The sequence below is a fragment of the Megalops cyprinoides genome, chromosome 24 (genome assembly GCF_013368585.1).
Source record: "Megalops cyprinoides isolate fMegCyp1 chromosome 24, fMegCyp1.pri, whole genome shotgun sequence".
In the NCBI taxonomy this organism is placed as follows: Eukaryota; Metazoa; Chordata; class Actinopteri; order Elopiformes; family Megalopidae; genus Megalops; species Megalops cyprinoides.
In genome coordinates, this window is record NC_050606.1 from 18,070,586 (window position 1) to 18,090,725 (window position 20,140).

Below are 20,140 nucleotides of genomic sequence, written 5' to 3' on the forward strand. Positions count from 1 at the left end.
AGAAAAAAATTCAGAAAAGGGTTAAAAGGTACATTTTAATTATAGTTGTACTCAACATCCATATGGCCCTAAAAAAAATTCCACGGTGATAGTGTATAAACAGTAAGATATATATTTATAAACAACTGTATCAACAGGCACAAAGAGAACTGCCTTAGAAGGATCATGGCACCAGAAGCACGAAGCTGAAATCCAGAGGAGTGACAACTGCTGCAGTAAGCATACGAACCACCAGGGGGCTCAGAGAGCTCTTCAGCAACCACTGATCCATGTGCTGCACTACACAAATACCTATATGCCCTCCTCAATCATAATATATCTGAATATAGCTATAAACGTGGCCGCAATTTTCAATTGTTTTTTTTTTGGGGGGGGGGAGAGACTTATTCAAGCTTTGGAATAAGTTCTATGTTTGCAGTTTTTCTTTACAAACTGTTGCCTACATTTTGCTGCACAGTATCAGTTGTACAACAATGCATAACATCAAAACACAAGCAAATTCAGAATTGTATTACTATGATACAAATATACTTTTTTATTACCTACAGCCTATAATTCCTTCATTTGGCGAAAGGGGGCCCTCTCAACTACACAGTATAAGCAGGGGCACAAATACTCTTACAGAATGAAGCTCTTCATCATAATGTACTCTTAGTCATATATCACATATAAGGTGCTTCTTGCCAATACTTTTAGTTGCTATCTCTGCATTCTTAGCACTACCCTGTATTATTATGCAGTCTTGTTAAGTCTATGTAATACATCTGCAGCTCAAAATATCAATTTCCCTGTACCTCTCTTAAGACTGGAGTGAGATTGGGGGATTCTATAGCCGTACCAGCAGTCAGAGGCAGTGCGAGCAGGTGAGACCACACACACACACACACACACACACACACACACACACACAGTGCATGTATGAGTACACGCACACATTGCGTGCACACAAGCACACGCACACACATCTGCAAGATGAATTAAACTGTCTAGACTCCTCCGTTCCTCCCTCAATAGCTCCATCTTGATTCGGCAAGCTAAACATTCTCCCATTTCCTTCGGCATGCCGGTGTCTCTCTCTTGATTTTTCCACTTAAAAACCTACCAAGGAGCTATATGCAAAAATACAGCTTATATACAGAATGCACTTTTAATGTCACTATATGTCAATGTGCTATCGTGGATATCAGTTGTGGAAGTCTGTAAGTACAGTCTACAATCACAGTGCTAAGTTACATAGTGTTTCACTTTATACTTGCATTAGTGTTACAGAGGTGTCCCATCCCTCTACCTCCTCCTGTGGGCTCTCCTGCCACAGAAACTAACGACGGACTGTTTTAGAATCCTAACTAGTACTGATATTGGAACAAGATAGTGCAAGATATATTATACAACCCCTTCCGGCTCTGATGTAGCTATTCTCAAATTCTTCTAGCATTTTTCTATTCCCTGCAGGAAATGCTTCACAAACATAAATCTACAGATATTCCCATAAAAATGGTGCCCTCCTAATATGCCTTCAGCGCAGGCAGGTGGACTACAAATTCAGTCACAGTACTTAAGTCTAATTCAATTAAGTACTGAGTCTTCAAGGGTTAAAGACATGCTGCTAGGCCACTGAAACAATATAATTTTTATGATTGCCTTCTACCTGTCTTTCAGGGACAGTCTCCTTATCTGCACATGAAAGAGGCACATACGACATATCATTCCACCAAATTCCTACAATCAGTCGTTACAGGGCAAAATTTCATTGCTGTACTTACATTTAAGAAATACAGATGTAAAAGCAAACAGCTTCTCTGGACTCTGCTAAACACAGATCCCTCCTTTTCTACCAGGGCAAGAGACATCACAGGCAAAATCCATGACCTCCAATGCACATATCCGCTCTTCCCCGCTTTCTCAGAACTCCCTTCCTCTTGTTCTTATCTATCAATATTCTACTCCGTCTCTCGCTGCTACGTGTCCTGCTCACACCCTGGCTCAGTCGCAAAGTCCTGAACACGGGCGCATCTCTCTCCTGTTTGTGTACACACTGTACTTCAGCGAGGGAGTGATGGGGGAAAATGGCCGCCAATCACAAACTCCACTTCCCATCAGGCCCTGGGCAAGGATGAGTCATCTGGTCAATTGATTCGCAACTGGTCGGGCGGCTGAGACTTTCCCACAGCCTACTTGGCAGTGGAGTGCTGGATCGACGGCCGTTTTCCCAGCATTCTCCTCACAATTCCACAGAGTGCTTATGGGGATTTTCGTGCCGTCAGCAGAGTCTGCTGTATTGCTGTCATTAAGAAGAGAAACCAACACAAAGTGCGAAGTGAAATGGAACATGACATCACATCTCCTTGTTACAATATTTACTTAAACACATGGTCACGAAACACACAGATCAAAGTGATTTATACTACACGTTTCTACCAGTTGTGAGTTCTGTTTCGGTGGAGGCTGGAAGCAACTGAAGCGTGGGGTCCCGGAAGAGGGGGGCTAAGGATTGCTGGAATGATCTAAATTGTCAGGACCACGTGACGGTCCCACATGCTCAAGATAAGGGGTGATTGATTGACTGACTGCTGCTGTTACACAAAACCAAACCTCGTGTGGCCCCAGGGGACTGTGCTTCCCAACAGGTTCAGGCGGGAAAGGCTGTCGTCCACTGGGAAAGACTGCATAGTGACTAAGACTATAGTGCTAAACTGTACGTGTCATGCTCTTGCAGGGGGCTTTGCAATACAGAGAGGAAGGTGGCGTTTCAATAACCAGGGAGAGGAGAGCTGATTCAAACACTGAGTAAGCTGGCCCAAGAGATTGAATCTCACACATGACCTTAAGAGACCTGACTGAGGGGGCTGTCTGTAGCCGAGACGCCAGCTCAGAGGGAAGCGAGCAGAGGAGAGAGAGTGTGCTGGGGTGGTGGTACTGAGTTCCTTGTCCTTCTAGCGTGTCTCTGTCCCCCCCTGCCCCTTCTGGAGGAATTGGGTGCGGGGGGTGGGGAGAGGGATGGGGGCGGTCACTGAGAGAGGTGCTGCGTGGAGGGAAGGGGGGGGGGGGGGGGGGGCGGGCCAGGGGCTGATGTCAGCGCGGTGGTCGGCTGTGGGCCCGGACGACTGGGCTGGAGCACTGCATCTGAGACTTAGTCTGGAAAGGAAAGAGGGAGAGAAGGAAGTGGGATAGACAGAGCGAGACAGAGGACGAGAGAAGGAGAGAAAGAATAAGGAGGGGAAAGAGAGAGGGAAAAGGGGCACAGGGAAAAGATTTGGGGGTTGTGAAAAGGATTAAAAGGACAGCAGTGTTAGCGCAAAACAAAACTGGATGCTTGAAAAATTAAAGCCAGACACAATTTAGGTCAGTGTATTTGGAGCAAAAAAAAAAAACTCTAAAACAAACAGCCTCAAATACGCCTGAGCAGAGATGGTGTACTTTGATGTACAGCCAAGCAGGCTAATTCATGTTTCAAAAAAAAGTAAATACAGTACAGTGGTAGGCAGCCTTTTTGCAGTCATGACAACCATTGCCAAATAAGAATATGGAAGAAACCAAGACAACCAAACTATTGGTCAGAGAATACTTTTACAGTTTTTCCCCCAACTGACCCTGGATTTTCTTTTTTTAATTCACCTTAAGCACCACAATGCTACATCTTAAAAATGCGCCATAACAAATAAAATCTGGCTGACTGGAGTGAGTCCCACAGAAAGGGGGGACCGGGCTGCCAGTGGCAGGTAGGCAGGGTGAACTCACTTGTCTCAGGGATGCACGTGTCCAGGCCTTGGCGGTCCTGGAGCCCCTCCCCCAAGCAGGGCACGTCCTCCTTCACCCCGTTCTCCTTGGATGCGTTCTCTGGTGCGGTTTCTGGTGTGCCGTTAGGGGGAGCCCTGTTCTCCTGGCTGGCATCCTGCGGGCACACAGCAGAGGGGTAGGTTTTATGTAGGGTAGAAGAAGTTTACAGGGTGGTCCTGGACCATGTTTACCTTTGGGATAAATATTTGAGGGAAAGAAACAGGAAGGTACATGACTGGGATCAGAGGGTAGCAAAACTGAAGGAGGTGTTGTCTATTCAAGGCAAAAGGAACAAGGTGACTGGTTAAATACACACCAACTCTGGAGTGTTGAATAGCTGAACTCCTCTTCAACTATAACAATATACAGGCACCAGGCATATTTTACATGATTGATAGTTGACAGTTGACCTTGGTCTTGTGAGTACAGCATGCAGCATGTAAGAGCATGCAGACTCATGACCTCACCTTGACAAGGTCACCTGCTGGCCCGTGATTCGCCTTGTCCACTGACCCCGCTTTGGACTGAGCCTTGGCGTTCACCTTGCTGGAGGGGATCTTCATATCACCGCCTCCTGTAGGGCACATATGGTCACTACATTTGCAATCAGTCTTAATAAGGAGTAACTGAGAAAGCAGTACCGAATAATCCTTGATGCATGCAGTCTAGGCAGTTTATTTTTACCATCCGAACACTTACGTGCTAAATACTCCCTCAGCTAAGCCAGGCTAATCTCTACTCTAAATATTTTTCAATTAGAGAGATAAAAATGGATGGAAAATAAATTCAGGACAGCTGCAGCCTTTCTGGACCAGAGCTGGAAACCCCTAATCAAAGCTGTTCCTGTACCTGTTAATGAGGATGAATAGAGCTACAGTATCATGTGTTATCGGTGACACACTGATCTGAACAAATAAGAGTATCATACTATTTAAGTAAATGCTGTTCATACTAACAGCATAGAGGATAACTAACAGAATATGGTATTACTATTCATTGTGGGGTTCACAAAGCCTCACTTGCTCATCACTTGTAGGAACAAACACTTGCACACACACACACACACACACACACACACACACACACATCTCACCTGGCTTATGTTTGATATTGTCCTTAGAGCCACACTTTGAGGTTACCTTGCTCAGATCCACTTTCTTGCTGAGAATCTGGACCTATGACATACAGCACACAGGACATGCTTCAGAAGAACAGTCGCAGGGTAAATGTCCTAACTGGCTAAAGCTCTAAATGGAGAAATTTATTATATCTCTAATTCTTTTCAGCCAGAAGGCCATTCCATGGTGTCTGAGCTCCGCTGACAAAACGTGGCCCTTGTGGGCAATGTGATCATCATCATCATAACACAAAAAACACAACCACAACATAGAACATGCTAATTGGAGCACTAATCAAAGCCACAGTTCAGGACAAATCCTACTTTGCCATGAGCTGCCCTGCAGTTTTACCCCTATAAAAATTCTCACGGTTTGTAACCTTAAGTCAAACAGAGAGCCACAAACTCTCCTCTGCTCATTGGATATCTTATTTTTACTTCACAATCAGCATTAAAATTCAATAAATGCAAAGTCAGTGCTAGACTGCAAGCAATATTTATACTTCAGTATACTACAGAATAAAAAATATGTGCATTCAGGATATAGATTTTGCATTATCTTATTTGCATGATTATCTGCATTAATTTTTGAATATTCCACCAATACCCACAGTGTACAGGCAGATATGTTTCCAGAACAAACAACAGCAGCATGTGAGCATTTAGAGATGCCAGCCTTAGAAACTGACATTTTTGTCCAAATATTAAGGGGACAACTATATGATATGCACAACAATAATCTTACCCTCACATTCAAAGGATAAGAAGGGAGAGACCAAACCTACTGACTTCATGCTGCTGTCTCCATTCACTTTTAATGGGTCTACCTTTCAGAAACCTATTCATTTTAGCCCATTGTCTTTACTTCCCAGCTACTTGCACACTGAATACCTGTACACATTTTCAGATCTTGTTATTTGTTATATCTACATGTAGATACTTTAAAGTACATCTAATTGATACAAATTGAGACATTCTACCATATTTATGTAACTAATATTCCTCCACAGACACAAGTCAAAATGGTGAAGAGGGGTCTACTGGCAAGAGGTAAAAACCATATGGAGAAATGGGGAAAACCTTGCTTTTCCAAAATTGGAAAAATCAGGGATAATGAGCTATTCATATGGTTGTGAACATTACATTTAACATCTTTGGACTAGTAAAGAAATACCAGGTTGTGCTGCAGCTTGAGCTTTTTTTCTTTTCCATTTTATCTATTTGACACATATTATGTCTATGTAAAGTCATCTTTACTATATAAATTTATAAAATGATGTAATGTATATATGTGTATATATATATATATATATATATACACATATGTGAGTGTGTGTATTTATTGCAAATGTGCAACATTGGAAGCACGGTAACTCATTGCACTCAAACATTATAACAAAAGAAAGTAAAAAAATAAACTATTATTGTAATATTAAATGGTACTGTTTGTTACATACAAGATGTGAAAGCTACAAAAAGGCTACACAACTGCTTCCAGGTCATCATTTGCTGACCATAAAGCAGAGCACATGTGTGCCATGTAAGCAAAACAATCCACATCTCAGTCTTGAGTCTGTCCCTGTGTAAAATAAAGTGTCAGTGTGTTAATGACGGGGGACTGTTATTAGGGGGGAGGGTACAGACGAACACCTCTATGCCCAGACTGAAAGAGGGAGGGAGAAAGAGGGACTGCAAGTTTTTATAGGAGGAAATCAGTGGGGTGGGATCAGACACAACACACTCTGTTACACAGGCAGGGCGTAAGACCATATTCCCAGGGCGCTGAGCACTTCTGCTGCTGTGATAGAGGGCACTCTACCACTAGCTTTTCAATAGCGCGTTTTACACAAGCATTGATTCCTAGTAAAACTGCTAGGGCTGCTAATGGTCAATAATGGAGAGATGGACCGAGCCTTCAATTCTGTTCTCTTTTGTAGGGAGCGCAGCCACTGCCCTGGTCATGTGACAGGCATGGCCAAGAAGCCTTTCCAGCTCCACTTCCAAATGAGTCATCAATGTGGGCCAGATTGTGGGCCAATGTGGGTCAGATCACATGAAGTCAAATTCAAGTCAAATTTTTTGTTGTTATTATTGTTCAAAAACAAATGTGCTTGGTTTCGGTTCCAAAAACGCACTGCGCTCAAAAACGTTCCTTACCCTGCTGTATCAAAGTAATTTTGCGAGAAAAAAACCCCTCTCTCCTGTCTGCGGGGTCAATCAGTCACTGTTTCATCCTGAGAGAGACAGTCTATGTCCTGTTACTCTGGAGTGTCGCAGCACCGCTTAATGTGTCAGAGGGTCTGATTTTAGCTTCGCTGTGCTGCCTGTCACTGGGTTGCACCTCTGCCTTTGAGCTTGATGGTTTCGTTTCAATCGGCCCTGGGTTTATTTCTGTTGTGAAATGTGACGTGTTAACAGGTGCGTTTCTGCTGTGTAATGCGAGGTGTAATTGGGTTCAGCCTCTGTGGGGTTTATTTGAGTTGTTGGCGGGTTTGTCCTCTGCCGTGTGATCTGATGCGTCGGTAAATGGCGTGCTGAGGGCCGCTCTGAGACAACCGCGTACTTACGTTCCCTCCTCCAGGAACGTGCTTGATATTGTCCTTGGAGCCACAGCGCGAGGTGACATGGCTGAAGTCCAGCTTTTTGGAGACTATCTGAACCTACAACACAGCATAGCAGCAGAGAGGACAGGGTGACCAGGGGACCCCCAGGGAGTTTAGGAGGATTGGGAAGGTTAGCAGAAGCGTCTACAACACACACTGGTTTGCTTGTCCACACACACTCCTTAGTCTAGTCCACACACACTCCTCACTTTGACCTGGGCTCAAGCTAACAGTGCAGTGTACTGCTGATCACTTCACTGTTCATATCCAAACATGATACAGATACATATGAATGAATGAATGAATGAATAAAAACTATGCCATATCAAATCTAGAGCAATTATAATCGCCTTACAATACTAATGATTTGACAAAGGGATTATTAAGTTAATTGTTAATTAAGATAATTGTTTGGGACAAATCCATTTTATGCTGTATGACAAGCAGGTGTGTTGATGTACCACATGCCTTAAGAAAAATAATTTCAGATGGATGACCACTGAGCCCTGGTCATACAGATTTTCACTGAGGAAGTCATAGAAGTATTACAAGTTTACACAGAGAGATTACAGAATACTATACCCACGCAAAAACAAAATGCTAAACACAACGTTTCTGACAATATGGGGCAAATGTATGACTGGTATAATTAAATACAAAGACACACACATTCACATCATGCCAGGCAATAGGCAAACACTGGTTAGCCACAGTGATAATACCTTGGTCCTTATGGATGTACACACACACGCACACACACACACACACACACACACACACCACACACACACACACACACACACCCACACACACACACACACACACACACACACACACAAACACACGCTTGGTGGAGAAGGCTTTCCAGCACTACCCAACACTACCTAACACTCTGTGGATGGTGTGTGCGTAGGGGGGTTACTGACTGAGGTTCAGATAGAGGTTCAGCATAGGCTTAGCACAAGGTCATTTTCCCTCCCACCAAGTCGAAATCTGTTCTCCTCTTTTTGTGTCAGATTTCAGTGTAGCTGCATCGCACAGAAACCCAATCACCTCTCAAAGCGCTGATTTTCAGAGCTGCTCAAATTTCACACTTTTATCAGGGTGTGTGGGCTGGGAATTGGTTTGCTACAGTGGGGAATCAAAAATGCCTTTCAGACTGACGGCTCTGCAGTTATACTCTAATATTCTGAGTCGACTGGAGAGAGAAATCAACCAGCTGGTCAGCACCGACTTAACTGTACCGATGCAATTACAGTCACTGCAGGTCTGTGACTTCCCCATTTCAACACTATTCAGATTGCATGTGAAATACTCTAGCTAGGAATTTAAATCTCTCCTACTGATGAAAATGAAAGTGCAGAGTTTGCCTGCAGGTCACAGGCACACTCCATACCGCTGTTTAGCAGGTGGGCCTGGAAGACACGGGTGATGCAAGAGAGCACGTTATCTACAAAGACCAGATTCCAAGCAAAACCTTTTCCCCATTGGCCGTTCAATTAACAACCAATGATAACGATCACCAGTTAAAGCAGTCCCAATGGCATTTCTGTAAAATATTATCACTAGTTCATGCATCTGTTGTTCTTGTACATTTACACAACGGAAGGAACTTGAAATGATTCTGTAAAGGCCCCCAGAACAATTTACAAAATTGTACAAAAAGCACCCTGGGAAAATACAAAGCACACAAGAAGAATATGAATCTTACAAGGCTGATTAATAAATACTTAGTGTGCCCAACCACATATTGTCCCTGGGTTTAATTTCTGAACTGCAGGTGTCCTTTACACTGATTATAAAGGCACCAGCATAATATGGTGCTGGATGAGCAGACCCTGGAAAGCAAAGATAAAAGGATATGACTTCTGACATTCACACACACATATAAACATTCTCAATCACCCACTTTCCACAAAAAGCAATTTAACACAACTTAGCAGACAGCATTTTCCAAAAGCAATCACTGGATGCCCAAAAAATTCACCTGTAATTTGAACGATGGAAGCACAGAAACCCATTTGAATGGCATGTCAATACAAGATTAGGGAGAGGTCTCTAAGTGCACAGTTGGATCTGGTGTAGAGAATGCCTGCATGGCTGGATTAGACAGAACTGGACACACAATGGGGAGAGACACTGGTGGGGTTTTTGTTGTTCCCTTCAAGAAAATCCTGCCCAGAAGTTCTATGTCACATTTTGACTGCAAACGCCGTGATTTCTTCATTAAGAGGAAGCAGGGAGGCACGGAGGTGGGGCCAAGGTCAGTCTCCTTTGCTTGTAGGTCTGTTTGTCAATCACAGAGGGCACAAGCACCTGACTGACATTCAGTCAGTCTGTGCAAAAACACCAGGCAAATGGTGTGTGTGTGTGTGTGTGTGTGTGTGTGTGTGTGTGTGTGTGTGTGCAGACAAATGTCCCCATATACATATATTTCAGCATGTGGTGGTTTGTTATACTGGCCCTGAAGGCTCCCTTCATGTCTCCATTTGAGACTGATATTGCAGCTTCAAGACACAGTATATTGGCATGCTGTAAATGAGGGATTTGGTGTCTTGGAGACATTTGTCATGAAACCTACAAAATATATGGCAAATATCTGGTGGCACCTGGTGTGTTTTCAAATGGAAACGGCAAAAGAGGAAAAGGACAAGGAGAGAGTGTAGAAATCTGAAAATGAGAGCTGAAGGAGAGGGAGGAGAGGTGAGAGAAAGAGAAAACAGAGAGGACAGAGGGAGAGAGAGACAAAGTGAGTATGAGACAGAGGGAGAACAATGGAATGGACTCACTTTTCCCTGGCTGGGTTCTTTGGAGGGGGAGCCTTGTGCCAGAGTGTCAGCCTTGCCCTGTGATGAAGAGACCTGAGAAGACAACCACCCCCTGGTCAATACCACAAAGGGGGGGAAAGGGGAAGACTACTACCCCCTGGTCAAAACCATACAGGAGAGTGGAGGGGGAAGACTACTGCCCCCTGGTCAATACCACACAGGAGAGTGAAGAGGGAAAACTACCACCCCCTGGTCAGTACCACACAGGAGAGTGCAGGGGGGAGACTAACAGCCCCTTGGTCAATGCCATACAGGAGCAGGGCAGGAGGATAAGTAGAGGGGCAGAGGAAATATGGGGGGGGGGGGGGGGGGCAATTCCTTGTAATTCCAAAATTACATGTTATATTGAATATACACAGAAGCTGTGCTTTTACCATATTTGCTGCAATTATTTCATTTCATATTATATTTAAATTAAAAACAACATCTGAAATGAAGGACCCAGTGTAACAGCTGTAAAAGCATTTCCCTACTTAAGAGGTGTGTTACTGACAGTTTCAATGTTAGTTGCAGGACGTGCAGCTTGTTTAAGTCTTTCAGAAAGGGGTAGGTGAGTGCCATTCAAGAACCACAAAAGTGAAAACATACTAGAGACGAAAGTGAGAGACAGGAAAAGATACAGAGCGACAGACAAGATGGAAGTAAAGGGGGAGAGGTACAGTAAGGGGGAAGCAATCGACGGTCCAGTTCAGGCAAAACTGACGAAGGTGATGACTGACGGAAGAATGGACTTATGGGTAAAGAGGTGGTGGTGTTGAGGTAGGTGTTATTCAGGTGTTGAAACAAGGTGTTACTCAGGTTATGTCATCCCACCTACTGTGCAGCAGAGGTGAAATCAGAGTGGGGTGGCTACACAAGGGGTGAGTGCGCTAGGGTTTAGTCCTGTGAAATGAACAGGTCAATGCATTGACAGCTCCCCCACCAATGGCCCTCGTCCTGCACCAGCCCAAACCCCACGGGACTCCTCCCTCCCCAACTTTGCCCCCACCGGGCTGGTGCTTGATGCTGTCCGTGGAGCAAACCTTGGAGCGGGCGTTCTTGGCATCCGGCGCAGGGGCGGTGCCGGGGCGGGGCGCGGACCGGGGGGCCCGCGGGACGGGCGGCTTCCTCTCCGGCCCGGTGGAGGCGGAGGTGGGGGTGGGGGGTTTGGTGGCGCGGGTGCGGGTCGTGGTACTGCCCCCGGTGCTGGGGGTGGTCCTGGGGCGACTGGTGTCAGCTGTGCAGAGGAGAGGCAGAGAGAGAGAGAACAAGACAGAATGAGAGAGAGAGAGAGAGAGAGAGAACAAGACAGAGAGAGAGAGAGAGAGAGAACAAGACAGAGAGAGAGGTACTGCTGTTGCCTACAGAAGAGGAGGCTTCAGCAAAGCCTAACGCTGTCAGACCTGGGCTCTCTCCCCTGGATTCACATGAACCAGAACAGATTCATGATGTTTCAGAGATATTTCATCACTTCAACAGAGTGACATATAATTATGGTTACTTAGCTATGCAACACACCATATGGTTGGAATAATCTGCTGCTCTTGGACTCAAAGAAACCACATTCTTGCTATGTTCAGATGACCTTGTTTCTGCTGCCATCCACTGAACAAAGGCTTCAGCAGAGTGTGGAGACGTCACGGCCCAAAAACCATTTTACCACAGAACTCCTTCCTCGAGGAAGTCTGTGTCAGCTGCAGACACTGTGAGTGGTCATTAGACAGAGGAACCACTGAGGCCAAACCTGAATTTACGGCTTTACCTGCTAGCTGATTTTGTGGGAACTAAAAGACATATAATAGGGAAATTTACAGGGAGTAAAATACAGGTGAGGATGAGAGCAGGACAGTACCTGACGTTGCCTTTACAGTGCTGGGCTTCTTCACATCACCTGCTTTGTTCTCGGTCTTGGCAGCTGTGGGGCAGAGGAGGAGTACGTGAATGATCCCAGATCAGTGCTGAGTTCACTGAAGATGAACTCAGGTGCTGACCATCTGAGCCGACACTGATGAGCATACTGGGGTTATCTGTGTCTGTGTTTTCACTACAGTAATATGACCCTTGGGTTTTTGAGTTCTTTAGTTGTCATATTTGCTGCACACCGTGCATTTTATACCCAGCACTATGAGCTATATTTGCTATTTATCGTGATCTCAAACCGAAATCTCATATATGAAATAGACATTACACTGCATGTAAAGCTGCTTATGTGCACTGAGCGAAAGGAGACATTGTTCCCAGCGAATCAGCAGGAGCTCCACCCCTACAGACACAGACCGGCCAGACAGCAGACAACTGACAACGGCTCACTACGGACAGCGGGAAGGCGTAGACACTCACATGCAGCGCGTCGTATAGAGGGGGCGCTGCTGGACGCGCTCGTGGACGTGGGCGGGCGGGACGCCCCGCCTGGTTTGGAGGTGGCGGTGGAGGCGCCGCTGGCGGGGGTGGCCTTTGGTACGGGCGGGCGCCTTTCCGTCTGTATCAGACAAAGGAGACGTCAGAAACGAGAGCGCACGGGAAGACAGAGAGAGAGTCTGGAAGAGAGAGAGACTACGCGGAATCAGAGACAGGTGTGTGAAAAAGAAAAGAACAAGAACGGAAAGAGAGGGAGAAAGATGAGGAACACAAGGTCAGACAGAAAAGCAGGAAAAAAAACCCTTCTGAGAAAGATGTGAAAGAGATGATTGTGTGACGAGGCAACATCCACTAATCTGAGCTCATGCCAGGTGCGTGTGGTTGCCCCATGCTGACCTCTGACCTCAGAGGCCAGTTCTATAGTAAGGAAACGGGGATACACATCACTCATCACCCTCACTCTCCTGCTATCTGAGCCACAGAAAAGATCCATTACCCAGAAGGCCTCTGTGGGCTCTAATCTGTCTAAATGTGGTGTACCTGTCTCAACCTATTGGTCAAGGGTAGTATCAGCCCAAAAAGGGTTAATTTACCAAATCTAATAGGCCTAGTCACCTAGACATGTTATATAAAGTTATATTTACCAAATTTCACCACCAGAGGGAGTAAACCACCAACTGCACGAGGCACCTCATACTCACGTACAGCACAATCCGTACATGTGTGAGCTAATGTGAGCTAACATCTGAAGGTCACAGCTCACAGCTACAATATTCATTGAGATAAAACAGTAAGAGCTAGTCGACTTTTCCCTGTACAGCTATATACAGTGTCTGTACAGTGACCATACATAAAAATATCTATGAAAATCTTGCACTTTAAATATAATAATCACAAAACACTAGAAAGGTCATAAAATTCATTACGTTTATATTAACTGCTCTCTGCTCTCTATTAAAATTATAGTATAACATTCACGTTTTTTAAGAAGAAAATACGATCCAATACAAACATTTCTTGTTATGCTATGCATCGAGTTTCTTACACACTCCTACATTCCTGTGAAGTATTAGACATTAGGCGTAGGAGTGAGAATAATGTCTACATGTGAGCATTGAGATTTGATGTGGCACGGGAGTCAAGGTGAAACTCCTGGTACTGAAGCCTGGCATTGAAGGCCAGTTGAAGTAGGTAGATTGGAGAGTCCTCTCTCCTCTCAGATAAAGAGGTCACAAATGATGACTGCTGGTCTTGCAGGAGTTGGGGGAAGCTCAGATTGTCGAGATAGTGTTCCCTGGGGGAACAGAGGTAGGGGGCAGCACTCACCTTGGGCTTGGCCTCGCGGGCCGTGGTGGTGGAGGTGCTGGGGGGGCGGCTGGCAGTGGGCGTGGGCCGCTTGGCCCCCGCGGTGGGGGTGGTGGCCTTGGGGGTGGGGCTTTTTTTGCTGGGGGTGGCGGAGGTGGAGTTGGAGGTGGGGGGTGGGCGTTTGGGGGCGGCGGCCCCTGTGGGCAGCGAGGGGGGCCGCGTTTTGGCGGAGCTCGCTCTGGCGGACCCGACGGCAGGCTGTGGGATGGACGGCGTGGCAAAAAAACCGAACGGGGGGGGGGAGGAACAGAAAACAAAACAAGTGACAATGGCAGCAGGAATCAAAGCAGCAAAGCGGCACAAATCATAAATTGAAGCGTCAGCTAAGGAGACTCCCGGCCAATCACAGACGAACCTGAAAGCTGGGAACACATCCACAGTGCAACAGACTCGTTCACACAAGTGCTTCGAAAGCAATGTCAGCAAAAGAACTGTATATCTGCTATCTGCTAACTGTATATCTGCTAGAACTGCTATCCAGTCAGTTACGATTCTTGTGAACTCGCAGAAGTGAAACTTTTCTTAGTCTAGTGTATTCTCTACTGCTGATATTGCTGGATCGCTCATAATGTCTTAGTGAATGTAACAGAATAGGTGCAATCAGCTTCGTATTTAGTTTAGTATTTGCACTCTGTCTCCAGCTGTCAAGACACACACATGCATGCACGAATGATCAACTGATCAAACAAGCCAATAAACAACCAATCGATCAATCGATCGAACAATCGAACGATCAAACAAATGAACAAATGAACGAACAAACAGGCAAACAAACAAGCATCAGCACTGCGAACGCAAGAGCACGCAAAGCACCACATCGCAGCCCCAAAATTCTCTGCCTCCTTTCTCTGGCCTACCTTCGTCTTCTTATCTGGGCTAGGCAGGTCCTTGCTCGGGGCGGCAGCGGTCCCATTAACGGCTGGAGTTTTACCAGCTGCTTTCCCAGTCTTCTCCGCCTTTTCCGTTTTGGCAGCCTTGTCCGTCTTCACGCCACTCTCTTTCTTGTCCGGTTTTTCTGACGTTTTGTTCGCCTTCTCCTGCTTCTCTGCTTTCTCAGCCTTGTCCTTCTCAGCCTTGTCCTTTTCAGCCTTGTCCTTCTCAGCCTTGTCCACCTTCTCCGTCTTCTCTGGTTTGTCGGTCTTCTCCTGCTCGCCCATCTTTTCCACGGGCGATTTATCAAACTTCTCGACCGTCGGGGACGTGTCTATCTTTTCGACTTTTTCCGGTTTGTCGGTCTTCTCCAGCTTGTCCGTCTTCTCGAAAATGTCCAATTTCTCCTCCTTCGGGAGGGTATCCATCTTTTCCACCTTTTCCAGTTTGTCAGTATTTTCAGTTTTCACTGTGGAAAGAAGCAAATCCATAAATTAACCAAGAATGTGCAAACCTATATTTGTGAGAAAAGTTCAACTGACATAATACCACCTTTTCCTCATGACCCGACTCATTTAATGGACATTGCTTCTGTGTTCAGAGGTCACCCCTGAACACTCCCTGAACACATCCCCCTACACTCTAATCACAGTGCCTAACATATTCATCATAAAAAAAAAGATTCTTCAACAACGGATTAAAACGGTGATTCACCTTCACTTATTGCATTAGCCAAATAATCCGACTTCGAGCTGAAATCACAGAGGGTATGGTGAAGGAAGCTTGAAACAGAGGACTTTGGTTGTGGGTGTACTTTTAAGTAATCTCTGTAAACAAGTTACATAAATCCATAAACAAATAATTAAATAATTGGTCAGATATTCAGAACGTTCAATACAATTTCTTGCTTTTCTTTTTTTTTTTCATAACTGGTTTTGGTTCAAACTTTAAGTCATCTCAGGCATATTTCCAGCTCTGCTATTTCCTCCAACATTCTGATCTGATGTTTCTGTCTTAAATCCCATGATGGAAAAAGAATATAGCATATTTCTCCAGTCAGACCTTTGCCTCACCAAAAGTGCAATATTGTGGGAATGTTCTTCCACGTACTTCCAAAAACAAATTTCGATGACACAACAGAACCACTTATAAACATAATACATGAAGCAGCCAGAAACTGCGGACTCCACAGAGTCAGATTTACATAATAAAACATAGAAATTTGTTTAGGTGACATGAAATTAGACAATTGAAATAAGCCGTGTAGCAGTGTGAGAACAAAGGAAACAGTTTTACAGTATCTAGCAGAGCCAATTCAGCTATCCAGTGTTCCTTCCAGGCTACTGGTAGCTTGCTAATTATGCACAGCCTAAATGTAATGGCTGGAATGTTGTGATCATTACAACAGATATCACTGGTTCATAGAAACGTATATAGAAAACTTGATATCTTATATGTGCACTGTGCTCTAAATACAATTTTCATATCATTTTCAAGGGCATACAGTGTAATGCAGGAAAATTTAATTGACCTAATTTACTAGGCATCTTTCTGTTACAGGTGATTCAAATGCTCACACACACGTGGTCAGACTTCACTAAGACATTATAACTTCAGTATCTCTGGTGCTCCTGTACTAGCACAGTTCGCCCCTCCCCCTGGCAACACAGCTGGCTCCTCCCCCCAGCAGCACAACTGGCCCCTCCCCCTGGCAACACAGCTGGCCCCTCCCCCCGGCAGCACAACTGTCTTCTGCCATCTGGAACATATGTCTGTGTGTGCCAAGCTGAAGCTACATGGGATGTAGAAGTCTGATTCCTCGACTGAACTCTGAGTCATCTGTTTGACCTTATGACCTCATGACCTTCCCAGTAATATGCCAGCTAAGGCCTATCTCAAGGAAAGGTGATATAAATACAAGAACCAAACACCCAATGGCAATAAAATTGGAGAAAATACAACCTTGCTACTTTTTCAACGCTTGCTATTTTCTTGTGTGATACTCTAGCTGAAGATTTCTGAATGAATGAATTTCTAACAACAAAAAAATCCCTTGAACAAATACCTCTAAACAAATATCAATAAGCTCTTCTGATATTAATATTGATAGGAGCCACACTCTGATAAAATGAAATACAAGTTTTACTTAGATGGTAAATATAAATAACCACGGTTTGTTATTGTAATACTGACACAGTATTTGGCTTATTAACCAAACCTTCTTGGCTTTCAAATCTCAAATCTCCATCCAATTGAAATAAGCACTCTTCGATCATTGGTATTTACAAGCAATATTGCGTAATGCTGTTGAAACTATGTGAAAAGCCTAGAGCAGTCAATGCTTTGATGCACTCTTTCAAATACCCACGAAAGACAGCAACATCCCTGCGCATTGTGAGAGCGAGCACTCCTTGCCAATTCAAACAGTAATCACCATTTCAAAAAGAGTTCTAAATTCGCCACAGGTCAGTAAATTTGGCTACTGACAAGCAAATGGAACTGAGATCTTGAGGCATTTCTTAGAAATTCATAGCACAGTGAGAGGATTCATGCAAATGAGGGAAACCTCTCTTTCTCAGTCAGATTTAATGAGAGAAAGGGATAAAATCTGAAGTTGAATAAACTGGGACAAATGGTCCAACGACTATTACAGTACCGCTACTGAAACTGCATCAGTTACAATTCAACAGAAATCGCTGACTCTACACACGTCAGTCTGTGTATAAGGACACAAACAGGAACAGCACCGAGCCTGATCAGGGATCGGTGGAGTGAGAGAAAGTTACAGAACCTTCAGCTGATAAAAAAGCCTATTGTTAAATCAGGCTTCTTACATAACCTGCCCCCTCCCCCAACCCCCGAACCCCCCAACCCCCTGCAAAAAAAAGAAGAGGATGACACAGCAATGAGTGAGAGTTATCAACGGAAGAGGACAGGATACGGAGGTGGGGGAGACAGGAGAGAGAAACAAAAAAAAGAAGGGTTGCGCAATAGCTGAGGTGAGATAGACAGACGCAGACATCAAAATGAGTGTGTCTACAAAATGACCAAAGAGAAGTAGGCCCTGTAGGGGAAAAAAGACAAAACCAGGTAAGGCTGGGTGGTTTATGACTTCACCAGACAAATTTGTTATTGGCTGAGCTGAATGAGTCACTGAACCCCAACCCTAAAGAAGTGGTTCTCAACACTCTTTTGGTGGTGAACCACTTAACCAGCAGACGATCACAGACCACCTTCCCTAACCACCACCACCACCAGCTCCAGGAAATGAATAACTTAATAAATCATTAAATACATACTTTTGAGTATTTCACAGTGCTCACGTAAACATGGTACAAACTCCCCTTTTTCTGTCTACGAATGTAGCTATCTATTGTAAATTACTGATTGTAAGCTTCATATTCATACTGATAGGAAACACCTCGGTACCCATCTTATTTGCTTGTCATTCTAAAACACACCTTTCGAAGGACTTTCATCGGACGCCTGAAGCAAATTCTAATGGGATGCAGCACGCTGTCTTAAACAATCAACTGATGACCGTGAAGTTCGCTGTCAGGGGAAATTTGCCTGGACCTAATCGATGCCAGCACACTTTGAGAGGCACTGGGCAAATGGAAATGACATCCAGTCTCTCACACAGTCATTCCAAAGTGAAAGAAAGTGTTTATGGGGCAAAATACACAGGTGTCCCACCCACATATATATCTATCCATCTACACACACACACACATAACACACATGACTTTACATTACATTATTGGCATTTAGCAGATGCGCTTATCCACAGCGATGTTATCCATTTATACAGCTGGATATTTACCAAGGCAGTTCTGGTTCTTGCCCCCCCAGGGAATTGAACCAGCAACCTTTCGTTTACAAGCCCTGCTCCTCTTACCACTATGCCACGCTGCCGCCCTACACACATTTTATTTATATATTGGTCGGGGGTGGCTTACATCCCCTGTACCCACGCTCCTGCCGGGGTGAATGTGCTCAGTGTTCTCCTGGATTCATTCCGATCAGCAGACGTCTGGCGACATGGAGAGCGAGAGAGAGCTTACTGACACATTCTGCCTTTCTCTCATCCCACGGCATCGCAGCCAGCTGATCTTGGCGAGCATCTACCCGGGACTAGCGTCCACAGCCCATTAGCTAACGCTAGCACTCGCCTTGGACCCGACGCAGTCTTTGTGGCTGTCCCCCCCCCCCCCCAGCGATAACAGACCAATGATGTCATTCTGCAGCGCGGCCCTGACAGAGACGGTCAAGAATGTTCTCTCTTGTCACAGCTAGCCAGGCCTTGGACAAAGAAGCGATGAGGCTGCTGGCTGAGAGTCATGTGTGTGGACCCAGTTTGTGGGTCAGAATGTCTGTGATTGGCTGGTTATTAAAGATGAAAGGGTCAGCGGAGTGGCACAGAAGCTAAAGAGCTGAGGCTTATAACAGGAGGACTGCATGTGTGATTCTGAGGTGGGGAATTGTACCCTTAGCCAAGGCACTTAACCTAGATGAGAGAATCTGCAAACGAACGATGTCATAATGAGAGGCAGATCTTTTTAATCTGGCTGGGAACTCTATTGGGTAAAGCGGAATGCCGTCACACCAATCGACAAGAGACAAAGCTGTATCAAGTCCATCCCACACCTCCCCCTGAGGCTGAATATAACTCAGCCAGTCATCAGCCACACTGCCCAGTCTCACAGGATATGGGAAGGAAGATGTGTTTGAGAAACTGAGTAACGCCTCAATGCACAGGCAAATCATTTATACCACGGAGCACACGGATATAGCGCACCTGTTCTCATCGCATACTTCATTAAAATGCGCACCAGGTGAACTCAAACACAAACTACCATAAACAGACGTAAACATTACTGCCACTCACTGCACTGGGAGAGGAGAAGAGTAGTCCTGTTTACACAGCACACAGCACACAGCGCACACAGACACACACACACACACACACACACACACACACACGGACACACACAGACACATACACACATACATACACATTTGCACAAATACACACATGGACACAGACACACACATGGACACAGGAACTTATACACACTTGAGTGAACACACACACAGACACATACACACCGACAGAAACTCACACCCACATTTGCGCAAACACACACACACACACACGGACACATACATGGACACATATGCAGACACACACATGCACACAAAGACAGACACTCATAGACATTGGTGCTAACACACAAAGACAG

The 20,140-nt window shown here is 45.0% G+C and overlaps 1 protein-coding gene across 4 annotated transcripts in view; it reads right to left on the reverse strand.

Annotated features, from left to right (window-relative positions):
- Window positions 1-3,045: 3,045 nt before the first annotated feature.
- LOC118771296 (microtubule-associated protein 4-like) overlaps window positions 3,046-20,140 on the reverse strand; it is a 54,860-nt gene continuing 37,765 nt past the window's right edge. For 2 of the 4 annotated variants that reach the window (XM_036519246.1, XM_036519245.1), the window contains exons 7-17: window positions 14,885-15,366; window positions 13,989-14,225; window positions 12,645-12,783; window positions 12,157-12,219; window positions 11,348-11,541; window positions 10,287-10,358; window positions 7,462-7,554; window positions 4,871-4,952; window positions 4,245-4,351; window positions 3,739-3,892; window positions 3,046-3,135 (exon numbers count right to left, since the gene is read on the reverse strand). In XM_036519246.1, coding sequence (XP_036375139.1) covers window positions 3,131-3,135; window positions 3,739-3,892; window positions 4,245-4,351; window positions 4,871-4,952; window positions 7,462-7,554; window positions 10,287-10,358; window positions 11,348-11,541; window positions 12,157-12,219; window positions 12,645-12,783; window positions 13,989-14,225; window positions 14,885-15,366 — 1,628 coding nt within the window. In that variant the 3' untranslated portion in view covers window positions 3,046-3,130. The remainder of the gene's footprint in view (window positions 3,136-3,738; window positions 3,893-4,244; window positions 4,352-4,870; window positions 4,953-7,461; window positions 7,555-10,286; window positions 10,359-11,347; window positions 11,542-12,156; window positions 12,220-12,644; window positions 12,784-13,988; window positions 14,226-14,884; window positions 15,367-20,140) is intronic. The other 2 variants (XM_036519248.1, XM_036519249.1) reach the window with 2 other exon arrangements.